Consider the following 18,149-nt stretch of genomic DNA (forward strand, 5'->3'; position numbering starts at 1 on the left):
TCTATATGGATAAGGGATACTTAACCTGTATTCAGAGTAATATTCATTTGTGCTGTCAACATCTTGAGCTACACAACAGAAAGCGTTGATAACAATTTTCTGGTTGCTAGCAGTATGAAACTTTGTTGTAACTCTTGTACCACGCCCCTTAACTATGTTTAAGAAAGCTCCTTCTAAATTGGACAAAAATTAGAAAACTTCTTTACGATTAAGAAAAAAAGAAAAAAAAGAAAAAAAAGAGAGGTGTTAGAAATGTCTTTATTTGTACCCGTAAATATCACATTATTTTATACATTGGATCAATTAGAAGTGTAGCTACAATATTTCCATTAAGCAGCCGGAAATCTCTCAGGGACGTAATTGATTCTTAATGAGTTGAAGACTTCAGAGTATTTATTCAGCTCATGGATTGGCTGCCTTAGCGGTAACATAACATCATAGGGCTAAAATATAATGTGAGGAGGCCATTCAACTGGCCGGAAGTTGCCACCAGTACAGCTTCCAATGGAGTCTCTGGCCAACTTCTGCTCACAATTCACTGGCTCCGAGCTGAAATCACTCGCCGTAACTGCAGTATGTGCATGGCGCCCGTGTATTTGAATTTGAAGTGTTTTAGTGATAAAACCAACAGGAGAGAGGCTGAAAATGAGGTCACACGAGTTACAGCAAAAAAAAAGGATTAATTGGGCAATGGGAGTCCTGCTTTTTGTAACACAATGGAAGTAGGAGAGCTGAAGGAGGAGGAAAGTTGCTGAAAACGGTTTTTCACAAAAATAAATACAACTGGGCATAACAGGAGTACCGGAGAAATCTACAGTATTCCTGGAGAATGAGCAGCGCACCCCAGTCAGTAATACAGTACAAGGTCAGCTATGTTTCAAGGCGGGAAAATGGATGCATGATACCACACATTCACCTCTACATCCCGCCCTAGAGGACATGCTATTCCTTACCAGCAGTTTTATTCTTACAATGGAACCAATTTAAAAGAACAGACTGTTACAAATTACATTGTCAGTGTTCCAACTCGTCCCATCTCTTCTACTCAGAGTCCATAAGAAATGTCTCAAAGTCTGGATCCAGATCTGAAACCAGTGCATCTACCAAGTCTTCCACAGACGGGCACCTCTGAAGCATGCCTAGAAATAAAACAGAATAATTAGCACAGCAGACAGAGACTCACAATTGTGTTAATGGGGATAAGATAACATTATTATAGTTATAGCCAATAATTGGAACTTACAATCTTAAAGCTGGTATACACGGGGGGAGGACGGGGGGGCGCTCATTTCACCCAGCGGGTAAAATGAGCGACATGCTAGATTGGTCTGCATGCAGGCTCAATCTAGCACGGCTACACACGAGTGATCTGTGCTTAAAATCTAAGCAATCTAGTCAGATTGCTTAAATTTTAAGCATGGATCTCTCCGCGAGTACCCCCCTTTAGAACCCTAATACAAACACGGTCCTCAAGGCACCCCAGCAGTCCTGGTTTTAAGTATATCTATGCAGTGGCGCTTTAAGAGAGAAGGAAGCTCGTGTCCAGCATCCTCCATATGGGCCCCCTCCTCTCTGCCGGGAGCACTGTAGAGTCTGAGCACTATAGGGCTCAGACTCTACTGCGCATGCGCAGGTCTCCGGGAAAACGCGCGCCGGCCATTTTCCCAGCGATTTCTCTAATGCACATGAGCAGAACCCTGAAAATGGCCACTGCGTTTTCACTGGGTTTTAACAGCGCCGGTAACGTCGGCGCGGGACTCCGGAAGGAGTATTAAAAAAAATGGGTGCAGTGTGTACAATGTGGGCCCACCTAGACTCTGGGTGCACCGCACACACTGCACCCATTATAGATACACCAGTGTATCCATGGCTCAGCACAGATGGTTAAATCAAACTGACTGAGGGACTAATTAAGTCACCTGTGGCCAAGCCTGGATATACGTAAAACCTGGACTGTTAGGGTGCCTTGAGGACTGTGTTTGGGAACCTCTGCCCTAAAATGCAGGTATGCATACATACACAAACACACTCCTGTTTGGAGAAAGAGCGCTATATAAATAAAAGTATTATTATTATTGTCAGAAGCCCATTAACCTATCAGTTTGTTTTTAGCTTGTGGGAGGAAACTAGAACACCCAGACATGACCAACACAAACATAGGAAGGACATAAAAACTCTACACCAATGGACTATGACTGGGAATAGTACTCCTGACCGCAGTGCTGTGAGGCAATAATGCTAGCCACTAAGCCACAGCATAAGCAACATTTCTATTCAACGGACCCCAACTTCACCCATCTGCACAGCCAAGTGGGACGTCCCAAAACTAAGTTATGTCCGGTTTCCATTAAATGCATCAAGACAGTGGTTTCCAAACTTTTTTGAATCACGGAGCCCTAGAATATCAGAATTTTTTTCACGGCACCCCTAGGCCAAAAATTTCTTATTGAGAAATTTAGAAAGAAATATTACAATACGTAGATTGCGTTTATATGTCATCCTTAGGGTCAGTTGTGTGGTGAGGGACAAGATTTGCTTCTGTTTGGCCACATATTTTATGACTAGCAGCCACCAGCACTGGTTTTGCCCAATATATTGACCATGAATAATTTGAATTGGTCCTGGACCACCAACCCAGGGCACCCCTGCAAGTGTCCCGAGGCACCCCAGGGAGCCACGGCACACAGTTTGGGAACCTCTGCATCAAGATCATCTCATCAATACATCTGTAGCATTTCCTATGGGCTTATATTTGTTTCTTTTTTTTCTCGTACAGTCCTTGTACTGTGTAAGGCAAATGGAGAAGGAACAAGATAACATCTGACTTCCATGCCATAGATAAGAGCACACAGATATAATAAAACAAAATGATAATAAAAAAGCCCTAGAGATATAGATGTGTCCTCATCAACGGCAGTCACGCCAAACATCACTTCTCCGTGTGCCAGGTCCTGTGTGTCCCTGCTTGCGCCAAGCATCATTTCTGCATCTTTATTGCAATGCGATGTGAAGGAACTGCTTCATGACACTATGCGGATAATGGCCAACGTCTGCATGTCAACACACGATTTTCAGCATAACCCTAATATTGCTAGTGTTGACATTTTTCAGGTATCATGAGATTCGACACGGTTATGTCAACCTTTAGAATAGTAAAAAGGAAAAGGGGGAATGGGGTATGCCTCTGCACCAGTATAATATTCTCAATTATTAACAAAACCCCAATTAATAACTATCAAGATCTGAAATTCATATATAGAGACTCTCAGGGGTGCTACCAGTGACAAGTTTTATGCACACTAGAAAAACAAAAAGGAAAGAACGTCTCTTTGTTGGCGCACATACTGTAGGATTATATTAAAATATAACTTTTATTAAGTCCATAAAAGATCGTCAAATCACGAAATAAAGACAATACATACAATACAAATAGTGAATAAAGTGTTCAAAAAAGTCTATTAAAACCAAGGCACGCTACCTATCTGCTGTATTTTTATTTGTATAATGTCAATGAGGATGGAACAGATTTATTAGCCAAATAGAAAACTCTGTGGGTAAGTATTTAGGAATGTGTTGTCAAGTGACAAATGTATTGCAGGTAAGTACACAGATTAAACTTGCACCATTGGTCTATAGTTTGATGTTGAGCATCAACTAAAAGGATGGTAAGTATTCTTATTCAATCACAGTATTCTGGGAATGGTAAGTATTCATTCTGTGCACATAGATTCGGGTGTATCTATTTTATTAGGACAACTGTACAACCAAATATGCTTAGTCTTCAGCGAAGTATTGCCACGTAATTCTCAGTTATATGCAACCGTTATTAACATTAGATTCCTTGAGCTGACCATGTGACAGTATATATTTCATTGCTTATTCAGTACTATTATTTACTATGCTGTGATATACTGACATCCACTGAAACATATGTAACACTATGGTAGTAACTGTTACTTGCTGTAATCAATGAGTTAGATGAATTACACTCCAGCATATTACTATTGCCATCTATGATCTATGCTGAATAAGTACCGTGTACCCGTTTTATAACGGCATACGCTTGTGCAATCACCATTCTAATCCATCTGCCCAAGGTTTGCTTATTCGCAGGCCAGCCACGTTTGTGAAAACCAAAAAGTACAAAAAGGGTATCTGACCTCCTGATAGAGGCAGTCCTCTCTACGAAAACATGGAGAGCCCGTACCACATCCAAAGACATAAATCTCCTTTACTCTCACACAGAAAGCCATGTAGTTCGTATGGAATATGGCACTGTGTGCCTAGTAATATTTTAATCATATGCATAAAGTATTGTATGTGTAATTACTGCTCATTAAATTAACTTGGTTATCAAGCAATACTGTATGCATATGATTATAATATTACTAGGCACACAGAGTGCCATATTCCATACAAACTACACGGCTTTCTGTGTGAGAGACAGAGTAATATTATTATAAAACGGGTACACGGTACTTATTCAGCATAGATCATAGATGGCAATAGTAATATGCTGGAGTGTAATTCATCTAACTCATTGATTACAGCAAGTAACAGTTACTACCACAGTGTTACATATGTTTCAGTGGATGTCAGTATATCACAGCACAGTAAATAATAGTACTGAATAAGCAATGAAATATATACTGTCACATGGTCAGCTCAAGGAATCTAATGTTAATAACGGTTGCATATAACTGAGAATTACATGGCAATACGTAGCTGAAGACTAAGCATATTTGGTTGTACAGTTGTCCTAATAAAATAGATACACCCGAATCTATGTGCACAGAATGAATACTTACCATTCCCAGAATACTGTGATTGAATAAGAATACTTACCATCCTTTTAGTTGATGCTCAACATCAAACTATAGACCAATGGTGCAAGTTTATATGTGTACTTACCTGCAATACATTTGTCACTTGACAACACATTCCTAAATACTTACCCACAGAGTTTTCTATTTGGCTAATAAATCTGTTTCATCCTCATTGACATTATACAATTAAAAATACAGCAGATAGGTAGCGTGCCTTGGTTTTAATATTACTTTTTTGAACACTTTATTCACTATTTGTATTACATGTATTGTCTTTATTTCGTGATTTGACGATCTTTTATGGACTTAATAAAAAAGTTATATTTAATATAATCCTATGTGCGCCAACAAAGACGTTCTTTCCTTCTTGTTTTTCTAGTCGACCTTTAGAATGTCAGCACTGTGACTGTCAGCATGGAAATGTATTTCTTTGAACCTGGGTTTCCCAATGCGGAGCAGCTTGGCACTGCACTTTACCTGCTGCAGTAAGGCTGGGTGCACAGCAATGCACATCCTCAGCATAAAGCTTTATCCTGCACTGACAAGTTCTAACGAGGGTGAAACAGTCTGCAAGTGGAGATTATTTACTACCATTAGTCCTGGCCAGCGTATGAATAGCTACTGGTCTAGGGCACTGATTCAAAGAACTTCCTTGCAAGTTTACTTTCTTAAAAGTTGGTTTTCAATTGGATTGATAGGTTTCCCTCTTTTCCATTGTTTCAGCATAATTATATGTCATACCTAAAGTTGAGGTAAATACACACTGAACTATATATTAGTTTGAGTTTCAGCAAAAGGTTTATAAACAGCTCATATAATTCCAAATCAGAAATTCTGTAACTTGAGGTAGTACACTTGTCTACTATGCTTCTCAGGAAAGGCAGCATAAACCCCCCTTTCCCAGGAAAGGCAGCCTAAACCCCCCTTTCCCAGGAAAGGCAGCCTAAACCCCACTTTCTCAGGAAAGGCAGCTTATACCCCATTCTCAGGAAAGGCAGCTAAACCGCTTCTCAGGAAAGGCAGTTTATACCCCATTCTCAGGAAAGGCAGCTAAACCGCTTCTCAGGAAAGGCAGATAAACCCCATTCTCAGGAAAGGCAGATAAACCCCATTCTCAGGAAAGGCAGATAAACCCCATTCTCATGAAAGGCAGATAAACCCCATTCTCAGGAAAGGCAGATAAACCCCATTCTCAGGAAAGGCAGATAAACCCCATTCTCAGGAAAGGCAGATAAACCGCTTCTCAGGAAAGACAGATTAAACCCCATTAACTTTGTATCTTATCTAATATGAAGTATTACCGACATGTACTTTTGGACACGGCAGAGTAAATAACAGGGTAGCATAGGGGTAAGTATTGCTACCTTGCAGAACCAAGGACTTGGGTTCAATCCCAGCTTCTGTGGGTTTCCTAATGGCTTCCATGTTTCTGCCATGGGCCTAAAACCTACTGGATGTTAATCATCTTCCAACCATATTGGCCCAAATTGTAATTGCTTTACTAGGGACACATATGAATTACTTTCTCCATCATTAGAACTAAGAATGCTAATAAAACTGAAAAGCATGGAAAAATGATGTGAGGTTATTACGGTGTGTGAGGTGCGTTGCTATTGCTGTAAGTGGTGGGGCTCCTCTCTTTAGTAGCTGGCATAACGAGCATCACTGTGCCAATTACATAGGATGCAGAATGGCAGTGTCCCTGTTTCTAGAATCCATAAGAGACGATATAACACATCAGAAAATCAGGGTTACCAAAAATGGTACCCTCCTTTGGCAGTCCCAAGCCACAGATTTCTCACTCTTGACAGAGTACTTCATGGAACATAGTATGGGGTCAATCAGCGGGTGTGGCATAGAAGCTCTACAGTATTTAGGTTGACAGTCAATAAGTCAACACCACATGGTCGATATGCATTAGGTCAAAAAGGTTAACAAGTTTTTGGGGTCAAATCTTGTATGTGTGGTAATATGTAACCACCATCAGTAGAAACACACTACCACGTGGATTTGCTTTGCTTGCCATGCTTCAGGTAAGGTGGCTCACAGGTTACTATTCCCAAGCATAGTCCATATGGATAGTAAATCAACCAAATGTTGGGAAAACATGAAAAAAACCAAAGCGTTGACCATTTGTGTATCAACCACTGTCAACCCAAATGCATGTCGACCTACCTAGACACTGTAGCTCTATCTCCTGGATACTCAGTCTACTGAAGCCACCATGTCATCACCGTCTGACAAACATGCTCACAATTCGGCATAAGAACACCACTTAAATTATTAGTATTCTAAATAATTTCTTCACCCTACAACATGATCTCATTGCCCGGGGCAGGATGGCTTCAGGAAAATGAGGTGCTTCCCTGCAGCCTGGCACTGCAAGCCAGTATGCGGTGCGCTCTACAGACGCCTGATGCTTTGAAGTGGTTCTTTATTAAAAAATAAATAAAACCAAATGCTCATTTGCCAAAGTAAACATGACCTGGATGTGGACTGACACACCTTGTGTACATCATGCAAAATACAAATGCTTTTAACAATTCAGCTACTCTCTGAATAATTATAGGCAGCGCTCATTAAAAATACAAGCTTTTCCCTATATCCTTGTGCAAACACCGCCGGAGCCATTTGGCTTTTACGAGAGCTTTTTCAGAATGAGCCTCCAGCAATGACAGCTGAATCAGTGATGAGAACGAAGAGCTGCGGGCAGTAATTGCTCCCTGATAACAGGCATTCAGCTGCTTGAATTTAAAATAAATGCTTTGTGCAAGTGCCAGCTTGAAGAATCAATAGTATCAGAAATGGTTCTCCTACTGACGCATAAAAATCTAATTACTGACATATTCCGGGGAATAAGTCATAGAACAGATTGGTTATAAGGAATGCAGGTGGATTTTGTTCCATTTTTTTATCCTCGACATTTCAACCAGTACAAGACAAAGAAAGCCGTGTTACCCACAGTCGTTATACCCAGAACTCTACTTACACACACACACACACACACACACACACACACACACACACACACACACACACACACACACACACACAAAATCAGACTTTGTTAAATTGGTCTGTCAAGAGCAAAACTACATAATTAGACATGTTTTGATGTCAGTGCTGCAAATCTAAAAAACAGGAACAATAGGCGCAGAATACACAAATATTTCCCCAAATCACTAATACTGCTTTCAAATCGCAATGCCGGGTCTCACCCCAGGAATTGGAAACGGGTCCTTCCTGGGTGGGACCTGGCATTGGAACCTACACACAATATGCCGGGTAGGGTTGCCCTCCGGGGGCGGGGACGGAGATGAGATCATCTCTGCGTCCCACTCCATATGCAGTGAACGGGTCAAGGGTCACATTGACCCGCGTAACCCGTTCACACTGCACCTGACCCAGTAATTACTCTTCTTATAACCCCGGTTGAATTAACCAGGAATTCGTCCATGGCCCCTTTCACACCGCACAGCTACACGTATCAACCTGGCAATATACCGGGTAGAAACCGGGTTATTTGTGCAGTGTGAAAGGGGTACTAATGTAAAAGTTCTGTAACACAGAAAGTAATTGTCACTATAATAAGGTTAGAAAGCTCTGAGTCACACAAAGCACCCTAAAGCAGAGTTCTAAAACTTGCTCTTCACGGCACCCTAATAGGCCCTACACACTGGCCGATTTTCTGAAAGATATGAACGATCTCGTTCATATCTTTCAGTGTGGAGACTCCAGCGATTAACGATGCGCGGCCCCGCGCTCGTTCATCGCTGGTCTCCCGTCGGCTGTGCATGCAGGCCGATATGGACGATCTCGTCCATATTTGCCTGCACTTCAATGCAGCCGCGGGACGGGGGGAGTGAAGAAACTTCACTCCCCCCGTCACTGCCCCCCCGCCGCCGGGTCGCTCGTCGGCCGTTTCGGCCGTCGGGCACCTCGGCGGCGCATCGTCAAATGAGTAGGGCCCCTAACAGTCCAGGTTCTAATGATATCCATGCTTGCGCACAGCTAACTTAATTAGTAGCTCAGTCAATTTGATTGGTCATCTGTGCTGAACCATGGATTATCCTTAAAACTTGGACTTTCTGCTGCGGGGTACACTGGGCTCAACAAGGATTGGACAATGGGATGTAGAGTAGGATCTTGATCCGAGGCACCAACAGGCTCAAAGCTTTGACTGTTCCCAGAATGCACAGCGCCGCCTCCTATATCACCCCGCCTCCCATCACAGGAGCTCAGTTTGTAAGTTGGTGCTGCAGTAAGCAGGCACTTAACAGAGGGGCTGCTCCAAGCAGCCCTAAGAAAAGCTTTTTATGAGGTAAAAAGTGAAGACTTCAAGGGCAGCAGCGGTGGTAAATGTCTTGTGACATTCACTGCTGCAGCTCCAGCTCTCCCCAGCGGCGCTGTACACTCCCGAGCCCTGGTTGCTGGGTACCTACAGCGGAGGCTCCGGTTTTCTTAACGTTAGAGACACACGCGGCTGGGGCTCTCCAGGATCGCGTGGCTGCACTTCGGGAGGTGGTAAGTGGGTCCCGCTTGCAGAACCCGGTCTTTATCGCGATCCGGCGCGGTCCGTGGGAGACGGGCCGCGCGCTGGTGGTGGACACTGTGGCAGTACAGGAGATCCCACTAGATCACCAGGGCATGGGCGCAGGTCAGGTTTTCTCTCTAAACCAATTCTTATATCGCCCACAGTACCCGGTGGTTTTGCCAGCAGAGGGGATAAGGCTTAGACCTGAAGCCCCTCCCCCAGCCCCAGGGCGCCATTTCTAGCAAGTGTTCCCGCCCTGGAGCTGCATATCTGTCTTTTCCTCACTCCCTGTCAGTGTCTGCGGCGCCATTATCCCTCAGCTCACTGTTCCTGGGACTGCTTGGGCAAATCCTCCTATGTAAAGCCGGCTGGTTGTCAGCACTGTGCCTTTACATGACACTTAAGTATTCTACCTGCCTTTTTAGACAGTGATAGTTAAGAAAGAGTGCACTTAGTCAGGGTTTTATAGTACAATTACCCTGTGATATACATCCAGTTCTTACTGTGTACGGTTATATCTATTGTTATATAGCTGTGTAAGCTAGTCCAGTGCAGTATTATTGTCAGTAACAACCTCTGCATTGTAAAAACTGTGACTTTCTGTGTGTGCATTTGATAGCTGAGTGGTGTCCATCCTGTGTCTTTCACTCAACCTGCTATCCCTATATTCTATAACCTGAGGGGGCTTGGTGCGTCAGGTGTTATCTAATACAGGATTTTCACAAAGATATAATGTATTACGTATTTTTCTCTAATTTAGTCACCATATCTCTCCTTTATCTCTGCTAGTGCTGACTACACTGCGCAGGGGTTTGGGTTTAGAGGTATAGTGCTGCTGATAATTGTACCGTGTTAACCTCACACTGCAAGTTATATCATGTCTGCTTCTGAGGGTAACGGTTCTGGGGCTGAACACACTGTTGGTGTTTCTGACGCCACGGGGCCATATGAGGAGAATATAGCAGTTGTGGGCTCTGGTTCTGGGGTCTCCTTGCCCCCAAGTGGGACTGTGGCAACGGAGGCACATACTGACCCACTGTGGTCCGCTTTTTCCATGCTTCTGCATACGCTAGTTCATAAACTAACTCCCCCTATGGGACCCCTTGACTATTAAAAAGTCTGACCAACGCTCGCCTAAGTCCAAGAGGTCCTCTAAGCGAGCGCTTATCTCTTCACAATCCACTGCTGTCACTGACTCCTCGTCTGATGAAGACGGCACATATACTGACCCCTCAGGTTCTGACTCAGATACGGCTGATGGGTAGGGTAGTTCACATGTGGATGTTCCTGATCTTTTGGAGGCTATTAAGTTAATTCTGTAGATTGCGGATGATCCCGAGCCATCCTTCCCTCCTAAGAAACCAGATAGGTTCAAGCGTCAGAAGGTGGTTAAGCAGGTTTTACCTCACTCTGACCACCTAGTGGATATACGTCAGGAACCCTGGGAAAACACGGGTACGAAGTTTGTGCCTCAAAAGAAGATGCTGGCTCGCTATCCCCTCGCGCCAGAGCTGTCTAAAAGTTGGGAAACGCCTCCTCCAGTGGACTCACATGTGGCAAGGATGGTGGTTTCCTCAGCTCTACCTGTCACTACCGTCACGTCTCTAAAAGAGCCTACGGATAAACGTGTGGAGGGTTGTCTGAAAGCGATTTACACCCTCACGGATGCTGCACAAAGGCCCACTATTGCAGCTACATGGGCCGCAGAGGCTATTGAAGCATGGGCCTTGGAGTTAGAAGCTGAAATCTCCTCTGACCATGCTAGACAATGCTTGTCATATATTGTCACAGCTTCTCGATATATTAAAGAGGCGGCTTCTGATACCGGTATCCTAGCAGCCAAGGCCTCTACTACATCAGTCCTGGCTCGTCGGATATTATGGCTGAGATCCTGGTCTGTGGATCTGGACTCTAGAAAAACCCTGGAGGTACTCCCTTTGAAGGGAGATATTCTGTTTGGGGAGGACTTAAATAAGATTGTGGCTGACTTGGCTACTGCCAAAACTGCCTGTCTGCCTAATACCGCTCCTTCTGTGTCCTTCTTTCGCCCTTCAGGTAAAGCAAAAGGTCAGGAGTACCATAAGCAGGCCCGCACTTCCAAACCTGGTAAGCCGAAGCCCAAAAGAGCCCGGGCTGCCCGTCAGCCAGCTGCCAAGACCGATAAGCCTGCCGCATGACGGGGCGGGCCTCCCCCTGGGGGGATCCCAGGGTGGGGGGCCGGCTTCTAGGGTATACCCAGGAATGGTTGAAGACCACTTCAGATGCCTGGGTACGGGAAGTCGTCACTCGAGGTTACACCATAGCCTTGAAATACCGACCCCCTCATCGATTTTGCCAGACAGACGTCCCTTTGGACCAGACAAAGGCAAAAACTCTACACTCGGTGGTACAGACCCTCCTGGATACAGGAGTCATAGTACAGGTGCCTCTTGCTCAGAGGGGCCGGGGGTACTATTCTCCGCTGTTTCTAGTCCCGAAACCGAATGGGTCCTCCCGGCCCATTCTCAACCTCAAGGCATTGAACAGGTTTGTGAAGGTTTCCAAGTTCCGTATGGAAACCCTTCGCTCTATAGTTCTGGCCTTGGAACCTGGGGACTACATGGTCTCCCCCTGGACATACAGGATGCTTACCTGCATATTCCTATAGCAGTGTCACATCAACAATACCTGAGGTTTGCTATTGGCAACCTACATTACCAGTTTCGGGCGTTACCTTTTGGTTTAACAACGGCTCCGCGAGTCTTCACCAAAGTTATGGCGGTGATGACGGTGCTACTCCGCAGTCAAGGGGTCAGGATACTGCCGTATCTGGACAACTTGTTAATCCTGGCAAATTCCCCAGATCTTCTCCTGTGTCATCTGGATATGACGGCCCGGTTTCTACAAGCCCACGGGTGGCTCATCAACTGGAAGAAATCCTCCCTGGTCCCTGCTCAGAACATGGTGCACCTGGGAGCGTTGTTGGACACTCACAACCAGAGGTTGTTCTTGTCTCAGGAGAAAGTCCTGAAGATTCAGGACAGGATTCGTTGCTTCCTTTCTCGTCCGCAAGTGTCGATACATTTGGCAATGCAGGTGCTGGGCCTAATGGTATCAGCATTCGACATGGTGGAGTATGCTCAATTCCATTCTCGCCCCCTCCAGAGGCTGATTCTAGCCAAGTGGGATGGCCTGCCTCACCGTATCAGATCTCAAATGATCTTCTTGACTCCGGAGGTCCGTCTGTCGCTACACTGGTGGCTCCCGGACCAACAATTGTGCAGGTGTCGTCCTTTCTGGATATCCAACTGGGTCCTGTTGACGACAGATGCCAGTCTAAGAGGTTGGATTGCGGTGCTGGAGCAACACTCCCTTCAGGGTCGGTGGACCAAGGAGGAATCTCCCCTCTCGATCAACATTCTGGAATTGCGGGCGGTCTTCAATGGGTTGAACCTGGCCCAGCTCTTAATTCAGAACCGTCCTGTTCAAGTACAGTCGGACAACGCCACCCCAGTGGCTTACATAAATCATCAAGGCGGCACTTGAAGCCGTTTGGCAATGAAGGAATTCTCACGGATTCTACGTTGGGCGGAACGCCATCTACCGGCCATATCGGCAATATTCATTCCGGGAGTCCTGAATTGGGAAGCGGACTTTCTCAGTCGTCAGGACGTGCATGCCGGCGAGTGGGGCCTCCATCCAGAAGTGTTTAATCTCCTCGTGGAAAAGTGGGGTCTTCCAGACGTGGATCTGATGGCGTCTCGACACAATCACAAGGTTCCGGTCTTCGGAGCAAGGACAAGGGATCCTCAAGCAGCATTCGTGGATGCGCTGGCGGTGCCGTGGAGATTTCGGCTGCCGTATGTGTTCCCTCTGGTGTCACTCCTGCCCAGGGTAATTCGGAAGTTCAATCAAGAAAAAGGAAATCTGCTTCTCATAGCTCCAGCGTGGCCCAGATGGCACTGGTTCTCAGACCTGCAGGGCCTATCGTCAGAGCGTCCAATTCTACTTCCACAATGCCCAGACCTCCTTGTTCAGGGCCCCTGTGTCTACCAGGACCTAGCCCGGCTGTCTTTGATGGTGTGGCTCTTGAAGCTTCCGTCTTGAGGGCTAAGGGTTTTTCTGAAGAGGTCATTAAAACTATGTTGCGGGCCCGGAAACCGGCTTCTGCTCAGATTTAGCATAGGGTCTGGCATTCCTACTTTGTTTGGTGCGCATCTAACAATTATGGCGCTTCCAAGTTTAGTACAGCCAAGCTTTTGGCTTTTCTGCAGCAAGGCCTAGAGTTGGGCCTGCGTCTGGCCTCCCTAAAGGTTCATATTTCTGCCTTGTCGGTGTGGTTTCAGAGAAAAATTGCGACTTTGCCTGATGTTCATACTTTCACTCAGGGTGTGTTGCGTATCCAACCTCCCTATGTCCCGCCTGTGGCTCCTTGGGATTTGTCGGTGGTTTTAGAGGCGTTGCAGGAGCCTCCGTTTGAACCCCTTGGTTCAGCTGACCTTAAGTGGCTTTCCCTTAAGGTGGTGTGCTTGCTGGCTATTGCCTCTGCTAGAAGAGTGTCGGATCTGGGTGCCTTGTCTTGTAGTTCCCCATATCTGATTTTTCACCGTGATCGGGCGGTTCTTAGGACTCGTCCTGGATATTTACCTAAGGTGGTTTCTTCGTTTCACCTTAATCAGGAGATTGTGGTTCCGGCCTTTGTCTCTCCTGATTTGTCTCCCAAAGAGCGGTCTTTGGATGTGGTACGGGCTCTCCGTATCTATGTGAAGAGAACTGTTTCTATCCGAAAATCTGATTCTCTCTTTGTTTTGTTTGGATTTCACAAACGTGGCTAGCCTGCCCACAAGCAGACCCTGGCCAGATGGATTAGAATGGTGATTGCACATGCTTATGTGAAGGCTGGTCTCTCTGCTCCTGTTCACATTAAGGCCCATTCTACTCGGTCTGTTGGACCTTCTTGGGCGGCCCAACGTGGTGCGACCCTTGAATAATTGTGCAAGGCGGCTACGTGGTCTTCCGGGAACACTTTCTTAAGGTTCTATGCCTTCGATACTGCCGCTTCCCAGGATGCTTCCTTTGGATGCCGGGTTCTTGTGCCCGCTACAGTGCATCCCCTCCCATAAGGAACTGCTTTAGGACATCCCCTTTGTCCAGACTTGTGGAGCCCAGTGTACCCCGCAGCAGAAAACGAGTTTTATGGAAAAAACTTACCTTTGTTAAAACTCTTTCTGCGAGGTACACTGGGCTCCACAAGGCGCCCACCCTGACGCACTTAGCTTCTTTGGGTTGGTATGGCATTAGCCGCTGACACTTCTCTTGTCGTGAGAGTGTGGTGTATGTGGCTACTAACTGTTGTCGTCTCTTTTCCTGCTACTGCATTGGGCTGGTTAACTAAAAACTGAGCTCCTGTGCTGGGAGGCGGGGGTGATATAGGAGGTGGCGCTGTGCATTCTGGGAACAGTCAAAGCTTTGAGCCTGTTGGTGCCTCGGATCAAGATCCTACTCTACACCCCATTGTCCAATCCTTGTGGAGCCCAGTGTACCTCGCAGAAAGAGTTTTAACAAAGGTAAGTTCTTACCATAAAACTCGTTTTTATGGTGCCTTGAGGACCACTGCCCTATACTAAGCTAGTTAGACATTAGGATACCCTCACTAAACCACCTCATTTCCTCCCACATGAGGGCTGACACAGCGAACTTTGACTACAGCACAAAGGCGTTCTCAACACCATAGAAAAAGGCCCAAAACATGGAGCCAGGGGCTCACCAGGCCAATAGCCAGAATTGTTACCAATATTTATCTGTTTTATTTGCTAATAGTTACATATATATAGTGCACAAAATATGCATCTCTTCACCAATAGTCAGGCCCTGCCCCAGCGGAGCTTACAATATATGCTAATGAGAATTTGTTGGTTACCTTCTGCATTGTAGGAGGAATCTGGAAAACAAAAAAAAAACTCAGGGAGGACATACAACTCCACACAGATAGTAGGATGTGAACTCAAGACCTTAGGACTGAGTTCGGAATGCTAACCACTACACCAACAGTCCTGTCACTACACTAATAATCAAGTAGGATAGGTCATTTGGTAACTATTTTAGAAATCCACCCCAGATATCCGGTAACCAGTGTCTTTTGAAAGTGTACATGCCCTCATTTACTTCTACATAACACCTCTCTACTATCTAAACCAGACCTGACCAACCTGTGGCTCTCCAGCTGTTGTGAAAATACAAGTCCCAGCATGCCCTTCTACACTTTTGCTATTAGGAAATGCTAAAACTGTGGCAGAGCATGCTGGGATGTGTAGTTTCACAACAGCTGGATAGCCACAGGTTGGCCAGGCCTGATCTAAACACTCACTTCAATGGAGGACATAATGGGGGAATTTGTTTACAGAGCCATTACAAAAATTGGGGGTCAATTAAATTAGGAGTGGGGGGGGGGGGGGCTTTTGTAACCGCATAGAACTGCCAACTGAAATAGCCCCAGATTGGTTGCTATAGGCAACTTCTCCACTCTTTAGGATGCTTGAAACATCTCCCCCATAATTACCTATTAACACACGTGACTGACCTATTTGGCAATTCCTGTCTACCCTGTAGTGCTGCATGTTTCATGCTATTATAGGCTTATAGCACATGCGCCAATATTTCCAACCCAGTTCCATATGCGAGATATCTGCAGTTTTTAACTTTATTAACTGCCTTCTCCATCAATCACCACGGGACACACTACAGATACCAGCAGGAATTCCTGCCGATATCTGGAAAATGATAAGCCACAAAGGTAAGGTTATCGTTCTTTAGTGAATGCTACTGCAATACCACCACTATGCAACCCTATGGCAATAGCGATATATTTACTTTGCTGGGCTGCGGGGCTGTTAGATAAAACGGATTTGGGGTATTAATACAAGTGTCACACTTCACAGACCTAGCACATTGGTACACTCCTTAGTACATCTCCCCCTTGTGACAAGTGCTGAATCAAGTCACGTCTATCAGCTAAATACGCCACATCTGTACCATGCTGTCTGCATATATATCCGGTGAGAGCTCAATCTATAGACACTAATGGAACGGGATGGGGCTGGCAGACCGGTGCTGGGAATCCTGGCGGTCAGCATACCAACCCCGGGATCCCGGCAGCAGAATGCCGGCAGTGGTGGGGTTTGGGAGGCGAGTGCAACAAAGCCCATTGTGGGCTCGCCACTTAAGGGGGGTACTCACGGAGCGATAATCTAAGCAATCTGACTAGATTGCTTAGATTTTAAGCCTGATCGCTCCGTGTGTACCCCCCACATTGCTATCGCTGGTGCTAGATTTGCCTGCCATGCAGGCCAATCTCGCAGGTCGTTCATTTCACTTGCTGGGTGAAATGAGCGCCCCCCTGTCAGCACACATCGCGCTGTGCTGAGCGGTGGGAGAGATGTGTGCTGAGCGGTTCGCTCAGCACACCTCTCCCGCATCGGCCAGTGAATACGGGCCTTTAGAGTGCTCGGTAGCTCGCTGCTCTCACCACTGTATGGGTATGTGTGACCGCCGGGATTCCGAGCGCCGGTCACTTGACCACATCCCAATGGTACAGTATCCCCTTATACCATGGTAGTATGGATATCTGAAACACCTTTGTTCAGTTTACTTACACCGTACGACAAACAATAACTATTGCTTCTGTGTTTCAGTAAAATGTCCCTTTATTATTCTGCGAGTAACAGCACAAGCGCACCATTGTCTAACTCACACAGGACTGTACTTAGCCAAGGACTATATTGAAGATCTGGAAATTTCCCAATCTAGTTTGGGAGCCAAGAGTCACTGCAGATAGGCCTCTCCCAAGCCCTGGGCCATTGTGAGGCTCACCTTCCCTGCTTTGAAGCTTCTGCCCTTGTGATAGGAAACAATTCCATTTAATGATGTCAGTGATAATAAGTGCTCCTGGATGAGGTTTTGCTTTAATGAGGGGGTGATTTAAGAGTTTGGAAAGAGATTGCATGTCAGTGCGGTCAAACAAAGTGTCAAGTGCTTGTCCTGACTGTATTCTAATCTGACCAGAGGCTGCAGGAGAAAGGAACACAATGGAATTTACTAAGGTCTCCAACAAGTGATAATATAATATACGGTACTGCATGTATGTAACAGTACAACGCCGTACAGTGTGCATACAATCTATAGGGGCCAGTGTATCAAAACAAACACAGATCACTTAACTTTTCTTTCAAATTAATGTGAGGAAGCAAATACTCAATAAAGTGGGGTACCCAATTTTTTTTTTTTTTTTTTGGGGGGGGGGGGGGGGGGGGCGGGGGGGCATCCAATTAGCCCCCATATTTTTTGTGCCCCCAAAATGTTTTCCATTTTCGTGTAAAAACACACACGGGATAAATTTACTAAGATGGGAGTTCTATTTAAGATGGGATGTTGCCCATAGCAACCAATCAGCTTCTACTTCTCATTTATCTAGCACCTTCTAGAAGATAATACCTGGAATCTGATTGGTTGCTATGGGCAACATCCCATCTTAAATAGAACTCCCATCTTAGTAAATTTACCCCATAGTGTCCGGGAAAAGGAGCAGACCTGTGTGTTTTCATGGCCGCAATCTGGGGGGGGGGGGCATGACGAGCAATCGAGCAATTTGGTTTCGCCTGCCTTAGGTTATTAGATTGTAATCTCGAAAGCAGGACCTTCTTCCCTCACGTGCCTTTCTTTCTCTTACTTACTCTATCTTATACTCCATACTCCCTGTGATGGCACCGAACCCCGGGTTTTCCATACTTGTCCTTTATTGTCTTGAACTGTAA

General features: G+C 45.5%; 1 protein-coding gene across 1 annotated transcript in view; it reads right to left on the bottom strand.

Annotated features, from left to right (window-relative positions):
- Positions 1-244: 244 nt before the first annotated feature.
- The window catches only part of MIPEP (mitochondrial intermediate peptidase), a 294,841-nt gene continuing 276,936 nt past the window's right edge, over positions 245-18,149 (bottom strand). The window contains exon 19 of the mRNA XM_063951677.1: positions 245-1,139. Within this exon, the coding sequence (XP_063807747.1) occupies positions 1,042-1,139 (98 nt within the window). The 3' untranslated portion in view covers positions 245-1,041. The remainder of the gene's footprint in view (positions 1,140-18,149) is intronic.

This window comes from Pseudophryne corroboree, chromosome 2 (assembly GCF_028390025.1).
Source record: "Pseudophryne corroboree isolate aPseCor3 chromosome 2, aPseCor3.hap2, whole genome shotgun sequence".
In the NCBI taxonomy this organism is placed as follows: domain Eukaryota; kingdom Metazoa; phylum Chordata; class Amphibia; order Anura; family Myobatrachidae; genus Pseudophryne; species Pseudophryne corroboree.